The 16780-nt window shown below is 39.9% G+C and overlaps 1 protein-coding gene across 4 annotated transcripts in view; it reads right to left on the reverse strand.

The window, feature by feature from the left end:
- Nucleotides 1-1039: 1039 nt before the first annotated feature.
- The window catches only part of CUL4B (cullin 4B), a 70224-nt gene continuing 54483 nt past the window's right edge, over nt 1040-16780 (reverse strand). For 2 of the 4 annotated variants that reach the window (XM_080653931.1, XM_080653933.1), the window contains exons 18-21: nt 16520-16625; nt 15287-15459; nt 13136-13288; nt 1818-4001 (exon numbers count right to left, since the gene is read on the reverse strand). In XM_080653931.1, coding sequence (XP_080510057.1) covers nt 3906-4001; nt 13136-13288; nt 15287-15459; nt 16520-16625 — 528 coding nt within the window. In that variant the 3' untranslated portion in view covers nt 1818-3905. Of the gene's footprint in view, nt 4002-13135; nt 13289-15286; nt 15460-16519; nt 16626-16780 lie in introns of all 4 variants that reach the window. The other 2 variants (XM_080653930.1, XM_080653932.1) reach the window with 2 other exon arrangements.

Below are 16780 nucleotides of genomic sequence, written 5' to 3' on the forward strand. Positions count from 1 at the left end.
ATATTATTATTATTCAAGCATAAAATGAAGTACTGAAACATGTTACATCATGGAAGAAACTTGAAACATCATGGTAGGCCACAGAAACCAGACACAAAAGGTCACATATTATATGATTGCATTGATATGCAATATCCAGACTAGGCAAACCATAGACACCTCTAGTGTTTTCTAGAGGCTGGGTAGGTACTGTGGAGTTAATGCTTAATGAGCAAAGGGTTTCCTTTTGGGATGATGAAAATATTCTGGAACTAGAGAATGGTGATGGTGAATGTACTAGTCACTGAATTGTACACTTTAAAATGGTTAAAATGGTGAATTTTACATTGTGTGTATTTTACAATAAGTTATTTTTAAAAGTTTTAAAAGAGTTTCTTACAAAAATTAGAGGATGTGAAGGAGAATCTGTTCTCTTTATGGTTTGCAAAACTATTAAATTCTAATGTGTCTCTATAGCACATTCTAATATTCTGCATCAAAAAGATTTTACAAGCCTTAGCCAGTTTGGCTCAGTGGATAGTGTGTCGGCCTGTGAACCAAAGGGTCCCAGATTTGAAGGTCAAGGGCACATACCTTGGTTGCAGGCTCCTCCCTGGCCCGGACCCTGGTCAGGGCTTGTGCAGGAGGCAACCAATAGATGTGTTTCTCTCATATCGATGTTTCTCTCTGTCCTTCCCCCTCTCTTCTACTCTAAAAATCAATGGAAAAATATCCTCGGGTAAGGATTTTAAAAAAAATAGTTCTACAAAAGAAAGGTTAGATTTAATTTTTTACTATGCCAGACAAAAATTCTAAGGACTATTAAATATAAAAGTATGTTATATGTTCAAAAAAGAAATGCCTTTCTTAATAGCAAGGAAAATAATCGAACAAAGTGTTAAATTTGAACCAAGTGTTTCAAGATGAAAAAATCTCTTCATTGCTCAAATGCAAAGCAAATTTTTTTGTAGGAAACTGAAAAATATTAATGGCATATTAGCATGGATACCATGTCAAGCATAATTATCCAAATTCCCATTAGTAATGCTCTTTTCTTTTTAATGAACAATTTGTTTTGGCAATTTTCTGTAGATGAGAGAACAGAACATGTTCATAACATACCTGTCATTCATAGCATTAAACAGAATGATCTTCAAAACAAAATAAAAACAGCTACTGTAAAAAAACCTTATGAATGCTAAGATTTAAAAAAACAAACAACTTCTGAAAATCTTCAGAAGCAGATGCCTAAATAGAATAAACTGATTTCCTGAACTGTACACACATGTACAAGATAAGACTTTCCAGTATGGCGAGACACCGTGTTGAGGCCTTTCAACAGACTCAGGAACTAGGTTTGAAAGGCTTCTGAATTTCTGGTTTGGTAACATTCTTCAGTAGAATCTTACTGTGAGAGTATATGGCCTAGAACTCAGAAAAGGTAGATCAAGAGCCTTAACTAAAACGAAAGTATTTAATCTTTTATTCTCCCCTAAGGTAAATCTAGACTATTCTCATATTGACTTTATGCAACTATTTGACTTTGAGGATTAGAATGAAAGGATGTTTATACTTCTATTTGATTTTTCTAAAATGATATTTAAGAGTATCTAGCCACCTTGAGGATTCCTGGGAATTTTACTCACCCTTTACCATACCCTCCTCCCTCTGCACATTCCTATGCTATTACCACTAAACCACCACAAAAATAAACTTAAAAAATAACAGAATTGATGTGAATCCAGTCAAAGAAATCACTAGGAAGATTTTAGGGTCTTCAGTTTTATAACTTTCTTTACAACATTTGAATTTTAAAGGTCTTTTCTAGAAACTTTTTTTAAATAAAACTTTTATTGGAGAAAAATAGAACCACCACATACACAGGAAAAAGAACACAAAAAATTTAACCGATACAGAACTGAAAAGTCACAATAACCCAATGTTTGCAATTACTTTTCAATTTCTTAAACAGTTCTTCTCAATTTGTTTTTAATAGCCTTGCCAATTTTTCAGATGAACCAGCATCAAGTTTTCAAAAATTAAGAGCCTCAGAGAAGGGACCAGCTGTCAAGATGATAAAGGTGACACCAAGAATCTCCTCCTAACAGGACCAATCTATATAATTTCTTAATAGTAACTACCAAGTCTTGTGGAACCTGTCTATATATATCTCAGAGACCATCAGGGATGAGTTAGAACACTGATGTAGATGGTCCAATATGGAGAAAAGGCAAACAAAATAGTTGTATTTCCTGGTCAGATGACCTCATATAAGGAAACACCAGAAGAGCTGAGAATATAAAGGTAATGACTGTTCAAAAGAAAATTAGGAAGGCATTCAAAATACCACATATTTTTGCACAACAGTGTGCACACTGATGCAATTAGAGACACAGGCAACTTTGTTAAAATAACTGTTCACAGGTCTTTGAGAACTCAAGAAAAAAATACCAGACACAAAAACCACGTCTCTGGCTAGAACCTAGGTATTCTTCCTAATGACTCCAAATAGTAAAGGAAATAAACTACTGTAAAAACAGTTCTAATTTTTAGAAACAAGAACAAAATTTTCTACTTTTCCTTTGTGATCGATTAATTTCAAAGCTTCAAGAAAAAACAAATACAAAAGAAAAAAAAAACAAAAAAACACCACTGGTGGTAAAGATAAGCCTTTTACTCACAAGATCAATCTGAAGAACAATACTTTTGCTATATTCTATGTCTGAACAATCCTAGGACATTCCCCTGAAAAGTAGGTGCCTGGTCATTATAATAAATCTTCAAACAATTTTGAAAGAAACAAGATCAGCATGAAATAGAATTTGAAATTCCCAACTAGGGAATGTGTGGAGAAAATGAGGGGACCTTTACATCTAGGGCTTTAGGAAGTTAGAATAAAAGACAGTAAAGGCTTGTTTACCAACAAAGAGTTAGGGTGCTTCCCCCCAAAAAAACTTTGGTAATAAAAAATAAGAATGCTAAATCCTAAAAAGCCTGTAACAATCTACAATTGGTCCAAGTTAAACACAAAACTGTTCAAGCAACATTAAAGTTGAAAACTACCTGATGAATTTTTAGTTGTGTAAAAATTTACAAAATATGCGGGTTTTGGTCTCCTTTGCAATGTTCATATTGTATTCATTTTTAATATGAAGAAAGTTGGATTTTTCTCTATTTTGTTCTTCTAGTACAAATGATCAGCAATTTTCTATTTCAGTTATTTTTATAAGTACCTGTTAATTAGCACAGTAAACTCAAGGCTAAGCCATATACACACATCTCACAGCCATAAATGGAACATTTGAGGATGTGTATATACAAGAGATTATATAAGCAACTGTCCCTCTACTTGAAAACTTGTTTCCAAATAAATTTTTCAAAGCATCCCTTTGAGTGTAACAGAACATTACTTAGTACAATGGAATTAGTTGCGACAACTTATTTTTCAAGGGAAATCACAAAACAGGTGAACAACCAAGTCCAGGGTGGTTTTTCTATTTGATAAATACATCCAGAACTCTGTACAGTAAATAAAGTTTGCATGCAGTTTAAGTATCTTTAAATGACATTTTAAGCAAATAAACCTTTGCTTCATAATTAACGGTGTATAAGAACCCCCCTTTTTTAATAGCCATGGGGCCCTCTTCCCTATTTCCAAAGAGGAATCATGAAGACCAAGTACTTTCTTAAGAGTTTTCTGTACATCATACTAAATAACATGCAGAGTTCAACAACATTCTTTTTAAAGGTAAGTATTACTCTTTTAATGGGCATGTTAACCACTGAAAATGTCCACTCAACTATTTCCATTACACTGCTTCATTTGGTCATCGGTAGTATAAAAGAAGTCAAACAATATAGGATCAACAAGTTAAGTTTATCCACTGGCTACAGCATGAAACACAAAATGCTTCAAGGCCAAACTTTTATGCAATGTAGTTGTACTGATTTGGGTTTTCTTTATCTCTTTCCATGTAGTCCCGGTCAATTAAGGATTCTATTCTCTTCTTAAGATCAGCAGGCTGTAAGAGAAAGCAAATTTTCAGTGCAAAGCTCATAGTCACTGGCTCAAGCCCATTTACCAACATCCCATTAAAAAAAGGAACAGCCCTAGTCTGTTTGGCTCAGTAAATAGAGCTTCGGCCTGCAGACCAAAGGGTTCCGAGTTCAATTCTGATCAAGGGCATGTACCTTGGTTGCAGGCTCCTCCTTGGCACCGGCCCTGGTCAGGGCATGTGCAAGAGGCAACCAATTGATGTGTTTCTCTCACATCGATGTTTCTCTGTCTTTCCCTCTCTCTTCCACTCTCTCTAAAAATCAATGGAAAAATATCCTCTGGAGAGGATTAAAATAATAATAATTATTATTATTTAAAAAAGGAACCATTTGGTTGTTAATCTCCTTAATTTTTTTTAAATTTTCACTTTGTTAATCCTCACCTGAGGCTTTTTAAAATATGTTTTTATTGATTTCAGAGAGGGAGGGAGAGAGGGAGAGAGAGACAGAGAGAGAGACAGAGAGAGAGAGAGAGAGAGAGAGAGAGAGAGAGAGAGAGAGAGAGAGAGAGAGAAACATCTATGACAAGAGAATCATTGATCGGCTGCCTCCTGCACCCCCCTACTGGGGATCGAGTCCACAACCCACGCTTGTGTCCTGACCAGGAATCAAACCATGACCTTCTGGTTCATGGGTCAATGCTCAACAACTGAGCCACATTGGCCGGGCACCTGAGGATATTTTTTCCATTGATTTTTATAGAGAGTGGAAGGATGGGAAGACAGGGAGGGAGGAAAGGAGAGAAAGAGAGGGAGCGGGGGAGAGAGAGAGAGACATTCATTGATGTGAGAGAGACACACCAATTGGTTGCAGCCCCAAACGCCCGGACAGGGGCGGTGATCAAACCTACAACCCAGACACGTGCCCTCAACCTTTTGGTGCTCTGGCCAACACTCTAATAACTTGGCAACACCAGCCAGGGCTAATATTTACTTTTTAAAATCTCAACTTTTTAAAAGATAAAGTATAATGGAAATAAACCAGTTAAGGAATATTTTAAAAAATACACATACTGTCACACCTTGTCATATTACTATACAACACTTTCTATTTTAAAGAGGTCTTCTAAGAACCAGCTATTCTCTGCACAAATACAAGAAAACTAACTCATAACTTCACATGAGAAACACATTGTAAGTTTAGGGAGACAAAATGCTATTTAATTTTGCCAAGATAGTTTGAAAAGACAGGTAAACCTTACATTTAAGCAAAAGATAGTTCTCAAAGTCAGGTTGCATTTTTATTTTTAAAAAATGTACTGGTGCTTGGCAGTGTGGCTCAGTGGTTGAGTGTTGACCTATGAACCAGAAGGGTCACACTTCGGTTCCAGGTCAGGGCACAGGCCCAGGTTGCAGGCTCGATCCCCAATTTGGGGCATACAGGAGGCTGCTGATCAATGATTCTCTTATCATTGTTTCTTTCTCTCCCTCTCCCTTCCTCTCTGAAATCAATGAAAAAATATTTTTAAAAAAAGAAGTACTGGCCCTGGCCAGGTGGCTCAGTTGGTTGGAGCGTCATCCCGTACACCAAAAGGTTGTGGGTTTGATTCCTGGTTAGGACACATACCTAGGTTGCGCATTTGATCCCTGGTTGGGGTGCATATGGGAGGCAACTGATCAATGTTTCTTTCTCTCTCTCCTTCTCTAAAAATCAATGAACATATCCTCGAGTGAGGATTAAAATTAAATGTACTATATAAGAATACAACAAATGGCTTAATAAGTGAATTATCCTATATAATAAAAGTCTAATATGCAAATTGACCGAATGGCAGAACGACTGGTCGCTATGGCGTGCACTGACCACCAGGGGGCAGATGCGCAACACAGGAGCTGCCCCCTGGTGGTCAGTGTGCTCCCATAGGGGGAGCGCCGCTCAGCCAGAAGCCGGACTCATGGCTGGTGAGCACAGCTCTCGGCGGACATTCCTTGAGGGGTCCCGGACTGTGAGAGGGCGCAGGCCAGGCTAAGGGACTCAACCCCCCACAGTGCATGAATGTCATGCACCAGGCCTCTAGTTATCTAATAATCCAGATCTTTGTATTCCAGGTTTAATGTAAGATTTAACTATTACCTACTATAATTTGGATATTTGAATCCTGCTTGTGGTTAAAAAAATTGAGAAAGCTTATGTTTGCTTTCAAAGCTATATTCTTAGCTAGCTCTTGGATGACAAAATTCCAGTGGCTTTTGTATCTAGCCTATAAAAATATAATCTTGCTTGCTAATAGAATGTTTTCAGATTGTGTATAATCACCACTTGATCAAGAAGGTTAAAGAAGGAAAGTAGTCTGATGGGGCAGCCAAAATTTCAGCCATAATATCACCCAGTAATTCCAAGATTTGACAATCAAAATGGCTTTCTCTTAATTATGTTGAACCTAGACCAGCCGTGGGCAAACTACGGCCCGCGGGCCGCAGCCGGCCCGTTCGGCTGTTCTATCCGGCCCGCGGAGCCGAAAGAGCGGAGGGTTCTCTTGCTCTCTCCTCCGCTCCTTCACCAGCAGCAGTGTTAACATGGCAACGTCGGGAAACACGGCCGCAGCTCCTTCTTCTGAGTGGGCAGAATTATATCCGCCCATTCAGTATAAGGAACAACCTCTCAATCTTCCAGAGGCTCCTTGTAATGCCCGCGGACGCGTCTCCCGACATCACCCTGGGAATGCGTAGACACGTTATTGTGGTGATGTAGGGAGACACGCCCCTGGAGAGCACAGTATCAGAGTCTTTCTGAGGTAAGATTAAGAGCTCTACTCAAACACAATATTTTCCTGTTCCCACATTCTGTACATCACAATGACTTGTTAATAAAACAACAAAGACTTTCAGCTTTTAGGGCTTGTATCCACTGCAGTTTTTTTTTTCCCACTGCGGACGCGCACAGCAGGGAAAAAGACACACAGAGGACATGTCACACTAGCCATGCTGCGGCTGCATTTTTTTGCTGATACGGATGCGGTATCAGTAACGCTACCGTAGCCACTAACCGCATGTGTTAGCGGCAAAACAAATGCATTTTGCGCTGCGTTTGCTTCTCCCCCTTGCGCCTGTAAAAATGCGTGCTACAGGGCATTTGTGTTAACATGCACCACTGCACATTAGCATCAATGCAAACATGATGGAAACCTGTGTACCCTGCATTAACCCTAGCTGCACTGCATTGCAGCACTGCACCACACTGCAACGGCAGCACGGCTAGTGTGAACGAACCCTAATTCAGTGGGTTGAACAAAAAGATTGTATAGAAATGTGATGAACTAAAGATTTTATTACAAAATCGCTTAATTTCAGGGTTTCAGAAGTAACTGGACAAATGAAAAACTGAAAATCAAATGTTCATATCTAATACTTGGATGAAACCCTTTCCTGGTAATGACAGCCTGAAGTCTTGTACTTATGGACATCACCAGATACTGGGTTTTCTCCTTTGTAATGCTCTGCCAGGCTGTCACAGTAGGGGTATATATATAAATATCCTGCGATTTCCAGCTTTTAATAAGAAAAACTGTTGCAATGGGCATTTAAAAGTGGCACTTGGTTGTTTTTATAGAGTCCAGTGGATGCAATCTGACATTGATAATGGGATCTTTCACACTATGTGCACTGCGGCTGTTTTTTGCCAGTAACGGAAGTGCTAGTGGTAACTACTGGTTACCCATGTTTTGCACTGCCCTAGCACCTCCCATACAAGTGTGTCTGGAAGACACAGCAATGTGCAGCTATGTGTGTTACCATAAACAAAGGGCCTGTGTGAAAGATACACAGGTTTCCTATGGAGGAAAGGGGTTGTTCTCTATGGTCAGGGTGTGCCTCTGTCCCATGTCTGAACTTTTTCAGATGATTTTGTTATATATATATTTTTTAGAAGACCAAAAATGTTATAGTAGAGCAAATTTAATCACTTGTTTTTATACTTTACTGTCTTATTTTAGTAAAGAATTTAATAAGAGAACGGTACTGTTGGTTTTAGCCCAATGTTAAACATGAATGGACCAAAGAAAAGGAAAGTGGACAGTGAATGCTGAGTGTTTAAGAGGGAGTGGACGACAAAATATTTTTTCACCAAAGTCCGATCAATGCCAGTATGTCTGATATGCCAGGAAACACTTGCAGTCTTCAAAGAGTACAATCTCAGCCATCACTTTGCCACAAAGCATGGCAACTATGCTAGCAAGCAGTCACCTCAAGAACGGGAGGCTACTGCACAGAGGTTGATGGCTAAATTACAGGCTCAGCAAAATGTCTTTCACAGACAAACTGCAATTCAAGAGACAACTACCAAAGCAAGTTTTATGCTATCATTCAAATTAGCAAAAGCTAGCAAACCTCTCTCTGAAGGCGAGTTTTTGAAAGAATGTATGATAGAGACAGCAGGTCTCTTGTGTCCAGAGAGCAAAGGCAAGTTTGAAAAACTCAGCTTATCGCGCAGGACAGTGACTCGTCGAGTGGAACTGATTGATGAAGACTTGGCCAGCAAGTTAAATAGTAAGGCAGAGTTCTTTAAGTTTTATTCACTAGCATTGGATGAAAGTAATGACGTAAAGGACACTGCTCAGCTCTTAATTTTTATCCGAGGGATTAGTGACAATTTTGAAATTACGGAGGAGTTTTTAGCCATGGAGCCACTGAAAGGAAAAACACGGGGAGAGGACTTGTATGACCGGGTGTCTACTGTCATCGAGAAAATGAAGCTACCATGGAGTAAACTTGCTAATGTCACGACAGATGGATCTCCAAATTTAACTGGAAAAAATGTTGGACTGCTAAAAAGAATTCAGGATAAAGTGAAAGAGAAGAACCCTAACCAAGATGTTATTTTTCTTCACTGTATTATTCACCAGGAATCATTGTGCAAGTCTATATTACAACTTAATCATGTTGTTAATCCAGTCGTAAAGCTTGTTAATTTCATTCGAGCAAAGGGACTTCAGCACCGTCAGTTTATTAAGTTTCTGGAGGAAACTGATGCGGATCACCACGACTTACTTTACCACTCTCGTGTCCGCTGGTTGAGTTTGGGCAAAGTTTTCGAACGAGTGTGGGAGCTCCAAGAAGAGATTGGTGCATTTTTTAAATTAAAGAGGAAGTCTGACGAATTTACTGAGCTGAGTGACAAGAATTGGCTGTGTGACTTTGCATTTGCTGTAGATATATTTTCACATTTGAATGAGCTAAATGTGAAGCTACAGGGAAAAGATCAGTATGTACATGACATGTACACTAATGTGAAAGCCTTTAAATCGAAGCTGATTTTCTTTTCCAGACAAATTTCAAAGTCTTCACTCATTTTGCCACACTAGCCACACAGAAGGAGACCATCCAAAACGTGAAGAAATACAGCAAATCACTGGATGACCTGCATGCAGAATTCTGTCGTCGGTTTTCTGATGTTGAAAAAATTGACCAGTCACTTCAACTGGTGGCCTGTCCTTTGTCACAAAACCCTGAAACAGCACCAGAAGAGGTGCAACTGGAACTCATCGATCTTCAGTCTGACTTTGTCCTAAAGGAGAAATTCAGCTCTCTTGAACTAAGGGAATTTTATGCTTCACTTAATGAAGCCACTTTTCCAAACATCTGGAGGATGGCACAGAAGATACTGGTGCTGTTTGGGTCAACCTATGTTTGTGAGCAGACATTTAGCATCATGAACATCAACAAAGCCCCTCACAGATCCAGCTTAACTGACGAACACCTCAGATCTATCCTGAGAATAGCCACAACAAAACTAACTCCAGACTTTGATGCATTAGCTAAAAAAGGAGACCAACAACACTGTTCCCACTGAAGTTGATGTTTTAAAGACCAAAAACCTTTCAACCCAGTCTACATTGCCATCTACATCTACGTCCTGGGCATAATTTGGAAGTTGCACTAAAGAAAATGTTTAATTTACTGTTTACACATTTTGTTCTTTTCTATTTGTTTTAGTTTTAAATTATTTTATTATATTTAAGTTTAATTTGAAAGGCTTTTGTACCTTTCCTTTGTTAGGCAATTTTATTTTGCCTTTGCCATCTTCAATATAAGGTATGTTATTGTGCTATGATTCCTCCATTTTTTGAAGTTTCAAAAATTATAATAATTAGTGTTTACATTCTTCTTGTTAAAATGTTTGAAATGAATAAAACTATTGAAATAAAAAAAAAAGACCGTACCCTTTTATGTAATGATGTTTACTTTGAATTTATATTAGTTCACACAAACACTCCATCCATGCTTTTGTTCCGGCCCTCCGGTCCAGTTTAAGAACCCATTGTGGCCCTCGAGTCAAAAAGTTTGCCCACCCCTGACCTAGACTATCAGTACAATATTTATTACAGTGATCCTCTTACCTTCTCTAGCGTCAGTGATCTGTCTGGCTGGAAGTGAATGGTTGTTAGGCAGAGCATGAGGGTAACAGTTTGGTGATGAGGCAGCAGTATTAGGTATGGAGAAGACAGAAAGCCTACCTTATTAGCATTAATAGCTAATGAGCACTTACTATGTCCCAGGCCCAGTACTAAGTTTTTTACATATATTATCTAATTTAAGCCTCACAATAATCTACCATTAAGTCCTATTACTATCACCACTTTATTAAAGAAAAAACAAGCCCAAGATCATGAGAACATCAATAGCCAAGGGTCTAGCCCAGTGGTCGGCAAACTCATTAGTTAACGGAGCAGCAAACTGCGGCTTGTGAGCTGCATGTGGCCTGTGAGCTGCGGTTTGCCAATCACTGGTCTAGCCAAACTCTACCAAGAGTTTATCATCACAAGTGTTTGGAAATTGTATAAAACTTGGAAAACAGTGCAGTATACCACCACATTGTCTAAGTCTCTTTATTATTGGGCATTTATACTGGAATGTCCATTTAATACCCAATTTCAGTTTGCTAGAACTATTGCTAAACTTTTTAAAAGATGGCTTAATGATAGCTAGTTATCTATATAGAGTTTCTAATGGATACTCATATAAGCTAACTAAACAAACGATTTAATTTAAAACAACCAGATTTGTCAAATGCCAAACTATCAATATATATACATATACGTATATGTGTATATGTGTGTGTGTGTGTGTGTGTGAGTATACACATATTTTTTTTTCAATTACAGTTGACATTCAGTATTATTTTATACTAGAGGCCCAGTGCATGAATTCGTGCACAGGTGGGGTCCCTCAGCCTGGCTGGCAATTGGGGCCAATGGGGGCCCATCTCACCCAGTCCCGATCGGGGCCAACGGGGGCCGGCTGGCTGAGGAGGGACCGCGGGAGGTTGGCTGGCTGTCTGTCCGGGGAGGGACTGTGGGAGGGCTCCAGGACGTGTCCAGCCCGTCCCGCCCCATCCCGATCAGCTGGATCCAAGCAGCAAGCTAACCTACCAGTTGGAGCATCTGCCCCCTGGTGGTCAGTGCATGTCATAGGGACTGGTCGAGTGGTCGACTGAATGGTCGACCGATCGGTCAGACACTTAGCATATGAGGTTTTTATATATATAGATTAGTTTCAGATGTACAGCACAGTGGTTAGACAATTGTATAATTTATGAAGTGATACCCCTGATAATTCTAGTACACATAGGAACATACAGTTATTACAATATTATTAACTATATTCCCTACTAGAGGCCCAGTGCATGAAAATTCATTCACTGGAGGGGGAGGTCCCTCAGCCCGGCCTGCCCCCTCACAGTCCGGGAGCTCTCAAGGGTGGGAAGTGACCCAGCGATCAGGGGAAGGCGACGCCCCTATCAAACCTCTGCTGCTGCCATTGCCAGCAGCGTAAGCCTCAGCCGGCCCTGATTACCTGAGCCTCGGGCGGCCCTGGGTGGCTGGGCAGCCGCCATTCGAGGCTTGCCTGCGCCTTGGGCTGGCCCTGGGCGGCTGGGGGGATGAGGGGTCTAGGGGACTCCAGAGGTGGGGGCGGGCCCAGCCTTGCAGCGCACCTACTGCCCCGGTGGGGCTGAAGGGACTGGGTGCCGCCACCTTGTGGCTGTGGGCACCGCCATCGCTGAGGGCGGGGCAGTCAATTATAGCATATTCCCACCTTATTGGCTGTGGGCACTGCCATCTTTGTGACAGTGTGAGGGTTAATTAGCATATTCCCTCTTTATTAGATAGGATGCTATAACAAGGTATTTCAAGGAGAAAAAAAATAAAAGTAACAAAGAAGCTCAAAAGAAGTAGAGAAAATGAACTTGAAAATTTCAAAGACTCATTTAGCAGCTCAACTTCCAGGTATAAGAGCTTTTATAAAATATTTTCCCTCTTTTGTCACAGCTGCCCCCATATGACAACAAAGATTTTTTGAAATCATATATATGAACATGAGAAATTAAAACGTCTGTCCTTCACCCTAGCCAGTATGGCTCAATTGGCTGAATATTATCCTGTGCACCAAAAGGTCAATGGTTCAATTCCTGGTCAGGGCACATACTCAGGTTGTTGTTTTAGTCCCTGGTAGGGGGCGTGCAGGAGACAGCTAATTGCTGTTTCTCACATCAATGTATGTGTCTCTCTCTCTCTCCCCACTTCCACCCTAAAATCAGTTTTAAAATATTTTTTAAAAAACTTGCCCCCCTCCAAATCATGTTGAGGCTTTAATCTATGTTTGTAAGATTCATGTTTGAAAATATGTATTCTTTTATATATAACTAGAGGCTCAGTGTACGAAAATTTGTGTACTTGGGGGTAGGGAGGGAGGAGCCTTCAGCCCAGCCCGGAAGCCCCCGGGGCATGTCCGATTGATGGCTTATGCCCGTAGTCGGACATCCTTAGCGCTGTGACGGAGGCGGGAGAGGCTCCCACCAATGCTGCTGCGCTCGCCAGCTGTTAGCCCGGCTTGTGGCTAAGCAGTGCTCCCCCTGTGGGAGCACACTGACCAGCAGGTGGCAGCTCCGGCCCCGCACCCCCATCGCCCTGCTGCCACCGCCACCGGTCGCCACTGCCCCCCAATCGCTGTCCCCTCCCTCTGCCTGTTGGCACCCGCCTCGGCTGGCCTGACACCGCCCGTTTGCTGGTCCCGCCCCCCACCGACTGTTCTGCCATTCAGTCTATTTGCATATTAGGCTTTTATTATATAGGACAAGCTCAATATAAAAACACAGAAGTACCTACCTTTACTGGAAATTTCAACTGGTTGTACACTTCTGAAACCAGGAGGTTGTGGCTAAGTGTCTTCCTCATCTTCATAATTCGAACAATTGCAGCATCAATTTGATACTGTCTGTCTTGAAATACTCTTTCTGTAGTGCTTGCTTGTTCCTCAACCTAACAAAAAAAGTTTCACTTAGGAATTGTATCTGAAGTTAAACTTGATTATTTACACTAATTTTACATTTTAGGAACATGACACACTGTTAATGCGCTAAATATGTTGAATTATCTAAAGGACCTTTATAAATACAGAAAATGACAGGAAAAAAATATAACTTCTTTCTGTCCTAATTATATTGCCCTGTACCTATGAAGTAATATAAATATTAGTTAATAAAAAATACAATCTTTGAGTTGTTTTTCTAGAAGTAGACACCAGATGATATAGAACTTGGTTATTTTCTTTTATTCTGTCCTTGAAATCTTCTAAATGTGTCACAAGGGGTTAAGTAGATTTCTGTATGCTTCTCTGTAAAAATGATTGACTCTGACCTCTGACTCAAAATATCGTACTAACTAGCTAAGCTAACAGAGTCAAACTTTTTAAAAATAATTTTTGTGCCCTGCTGGTGTAGCTCAGTGGTTGAGCGTCAACCTATGAACCAGGAGGTCCTGGTTCGATTCCTGGTCATGGCACATGCCTGGGTTGCAGGCTCAATCCCCAGTATAGGGCGTGCAGGGGACAGTCAATCAATGATTCTCTCTCATCATTGATGTTTCTATATCTCTCTCCCTGAAAAATAAAATTTTTTAGCACTTACATCAAAAGAATAGTTTGGGCCCTAACCGGTTTGGCTCAGTGGATAGAGCGTTGGCCTGCGGACTGAAAGGTCCCAGGTTCGATTCCGGTCAGGGGCATGTACCTTGGTTGCAGGCACATCCCCAGTAGGAGGTGTGCAGGAGGCAGCTGATTGATGTTTCTCCCTCATCGATGTTTCTAACTCTCTATCCCTCTCCCTTCTTCTCTGTAAAAAATCAATAAAATATATTTTTTTAAAAAGAATAGTTTGGGCTTTTTGCCAGCAGTTTCTTTCTGACACAGCATAAATGTTTAAAAAGGACACAGTCATCTTCTAAGGGAATATCACATCTTTGATGCGAATGTGAACAAAACAGGAGCTTGTCTGAGATATTGACCTCTGTCCCACATTAAAACTTTTTCTGGTTTCAATTAATGCTATAGTTCCTTAATGAAAGTCATACAAATTCAAAAGGCAAAAACCAACAAAATATTCACTGTTAATCAAAGAAATACCAAATCATTCAGATTTTTCATCAAGCAAGTTGGCAAAAATTTAAAAAAGAAAATACAATCTTTAGTGCTGGTGAGGGCACTGTTAAGTCAGGCAGTCATGCTGCTATACAAGAGTGTAAATTGGTACAGCCTTTCTGGAACACAATATGACATAATGTATTAAGACTCTTCAAATGTTCATACTCATTGACCCAACAGATCTACTTCCATGAATTTATCATAAGGGGAGGCTCAGAGAGATTAAGATTTAGGTACAAAGAGGTTTCTTACAGTTTTACTTACAAATACTAAAAATTTTTTAGCCCTGTAAAAGAATTTGTATGGCCATCTGCCATTTTATCAAGATATTTATTTAATAGCATGGAAGAAGTCTAAAGATTTAATATTAAACACAAAAAGCAGGATATAAAACTATGTTCAGTATCAAGTCTAACTGTATGTACCTCCCTTGCAAAAAAAACCCACAAAATCAAATACTGAAATACACTGAGCTAGAGATAGCCATAGAAAATATTAACACCACTGGTAGTATTATAGCTATAAAATCTTCTTTATAGCCCTAACCGGTTTGGCTCAGTGGATAGAGCGTCAGCCTGTGGACTCAAGGGTCCCAGGTTCGATTTCAGTCAAGGGAATGTACCTTGGTTGCAGGCACATCCCCAGTAGGGGGTGTGCAGGAGGCAGCTGATTGATGTTTCTCTCTGAGAGATGTTTCTAACTCTCTTCTCTCTCCCTCTCCCTTCCTCTCTAAAAAATCATAAAATATATTTAAAAAATAAAAAAACAATCTTATCAATTTTTATCATGAACACATATAGTTCTAGTGCATTAGGATGAGGAGAATGTAAAAGAAATACCGTTTCTTTCATTTGGATTTGGTTGATCTTTATCCTGAAAAGTTTGTGTTTGAAATCATCATTACAAATGAACTTGTCACCATCTTCGATATCTTTGCCCTTCGGATTTTTTGCCAGAACTCTAGCTTTGCCACAGGCCAAAGACTGCAGTGTTCTCCTTAACTCGCCATCCTCTGAAAAAGAAATAGCGGCTTAGTCATTTATTATAGCTCATCAACAAGAATAGCTACATTCAACCTCAATCTAGCTTCCACCCCATCCCTCTATTAATATTGTTTCCTTTTTACCCCACGGTCACCAATGACTCCCTCTGTATTTCATCTAATGGCTTTTTTTCCTGGTCATCCTCTAAAGACTTCAATTACCATTCCATGTGAATTAACTACCAAACCTTCTGAAATGTTATCTCACTTCTCTCCAGTCCCACATTTAAAGGACACTCCACCTGGCTGTTTTTACTATCATCTACTCCAGTATGTTCAAAATTTTATTCATCATCTTCCCCATAAAACTGGGTCTTCTTTCCAACTGTTAGTCATGAATCTACCAACCTATTCGGGTGAGAAACCCAGCAATTATCTTTCTTCCCCTTCATCTTCCACTTATCTAGTAAGTTGTTGCTTCCTTAGAGATGCCTCTTCTCTATTCTCACTGGCCTCATTCTAGTCTAAGCCCCTATCATTTTATGACAGAATTACCCCACTAGTTACTGGACTGGAACCGCTTCATCTTCCAAGCTGCCCTATATAAGTCACTTCCATTATGTCACACACTTGAGAGCCTACAATATGTTTCATTTCCTAGATTTGTCTCTACCCATCTTACCCTTTTTAATCTCCCTATTCTGTGCTGCAAACTCTTCATGACGCCTGCTCACACTGTGCTCGTTGCTACCTCCAAGTCTTTTCTCACAATATTTCCACTTGCAGCATATGCTTTCTCCCTAACTAAAGCTTGAAGGTCCAGCTCAAGTCCCATCCCCTTCATAAAGGCTTTCCCAAATGTACCACTCCACAGTGATCTCTTGCTTTGCCAAATTCCTCACACTGCGAGTCAGCACCACAGATTGGTACTTGAAATTATTTCAAGTGTCATTTCTCCCTTTCCCAGTGGTTACATTATGAGTGCCAAAGAGAGGGATTATTCCTTTATATCCCCCCGAGCTCTTAACCTAGCCGAGTGCACCGAGTGGACACTGAATAATGCTTGCTAATCAACTGATTCAACACAAACCTATTCCAGTAGCCTGCTTGATCTCTTCTAAACTGAACTCCTCTCCCTCATTAAACATCAGCAGCACCAGTGTTTGAAAAAGAGAGACTTGGAGTTCTTTTTTACCCTGTTGGAGAAACAGCAGTGTTTGGCATCATTTTTTAAAAAACACATGAAACATTAATCAAATAACTACTCTCTTACAGGGAAACCATTTTTTTTTTTCAATTATTGGACTTAGAAACATGGATTAACAGTATCCAGAAAACCCAGTATGTTCAG

This window comes from Plecotus auritus, assembly GCF_963455305.1.
Source record: "Plecotus auritus genome assembly, chromosome: X".
In the NCBI taxonomy this organism is placed as follows: domain Eukaryota; kingdom Metazoa; phylum Chordata; class Mammalia; order Chiroptera; family Vespertilionidae; genus Plecotus; species Plecotus auritus.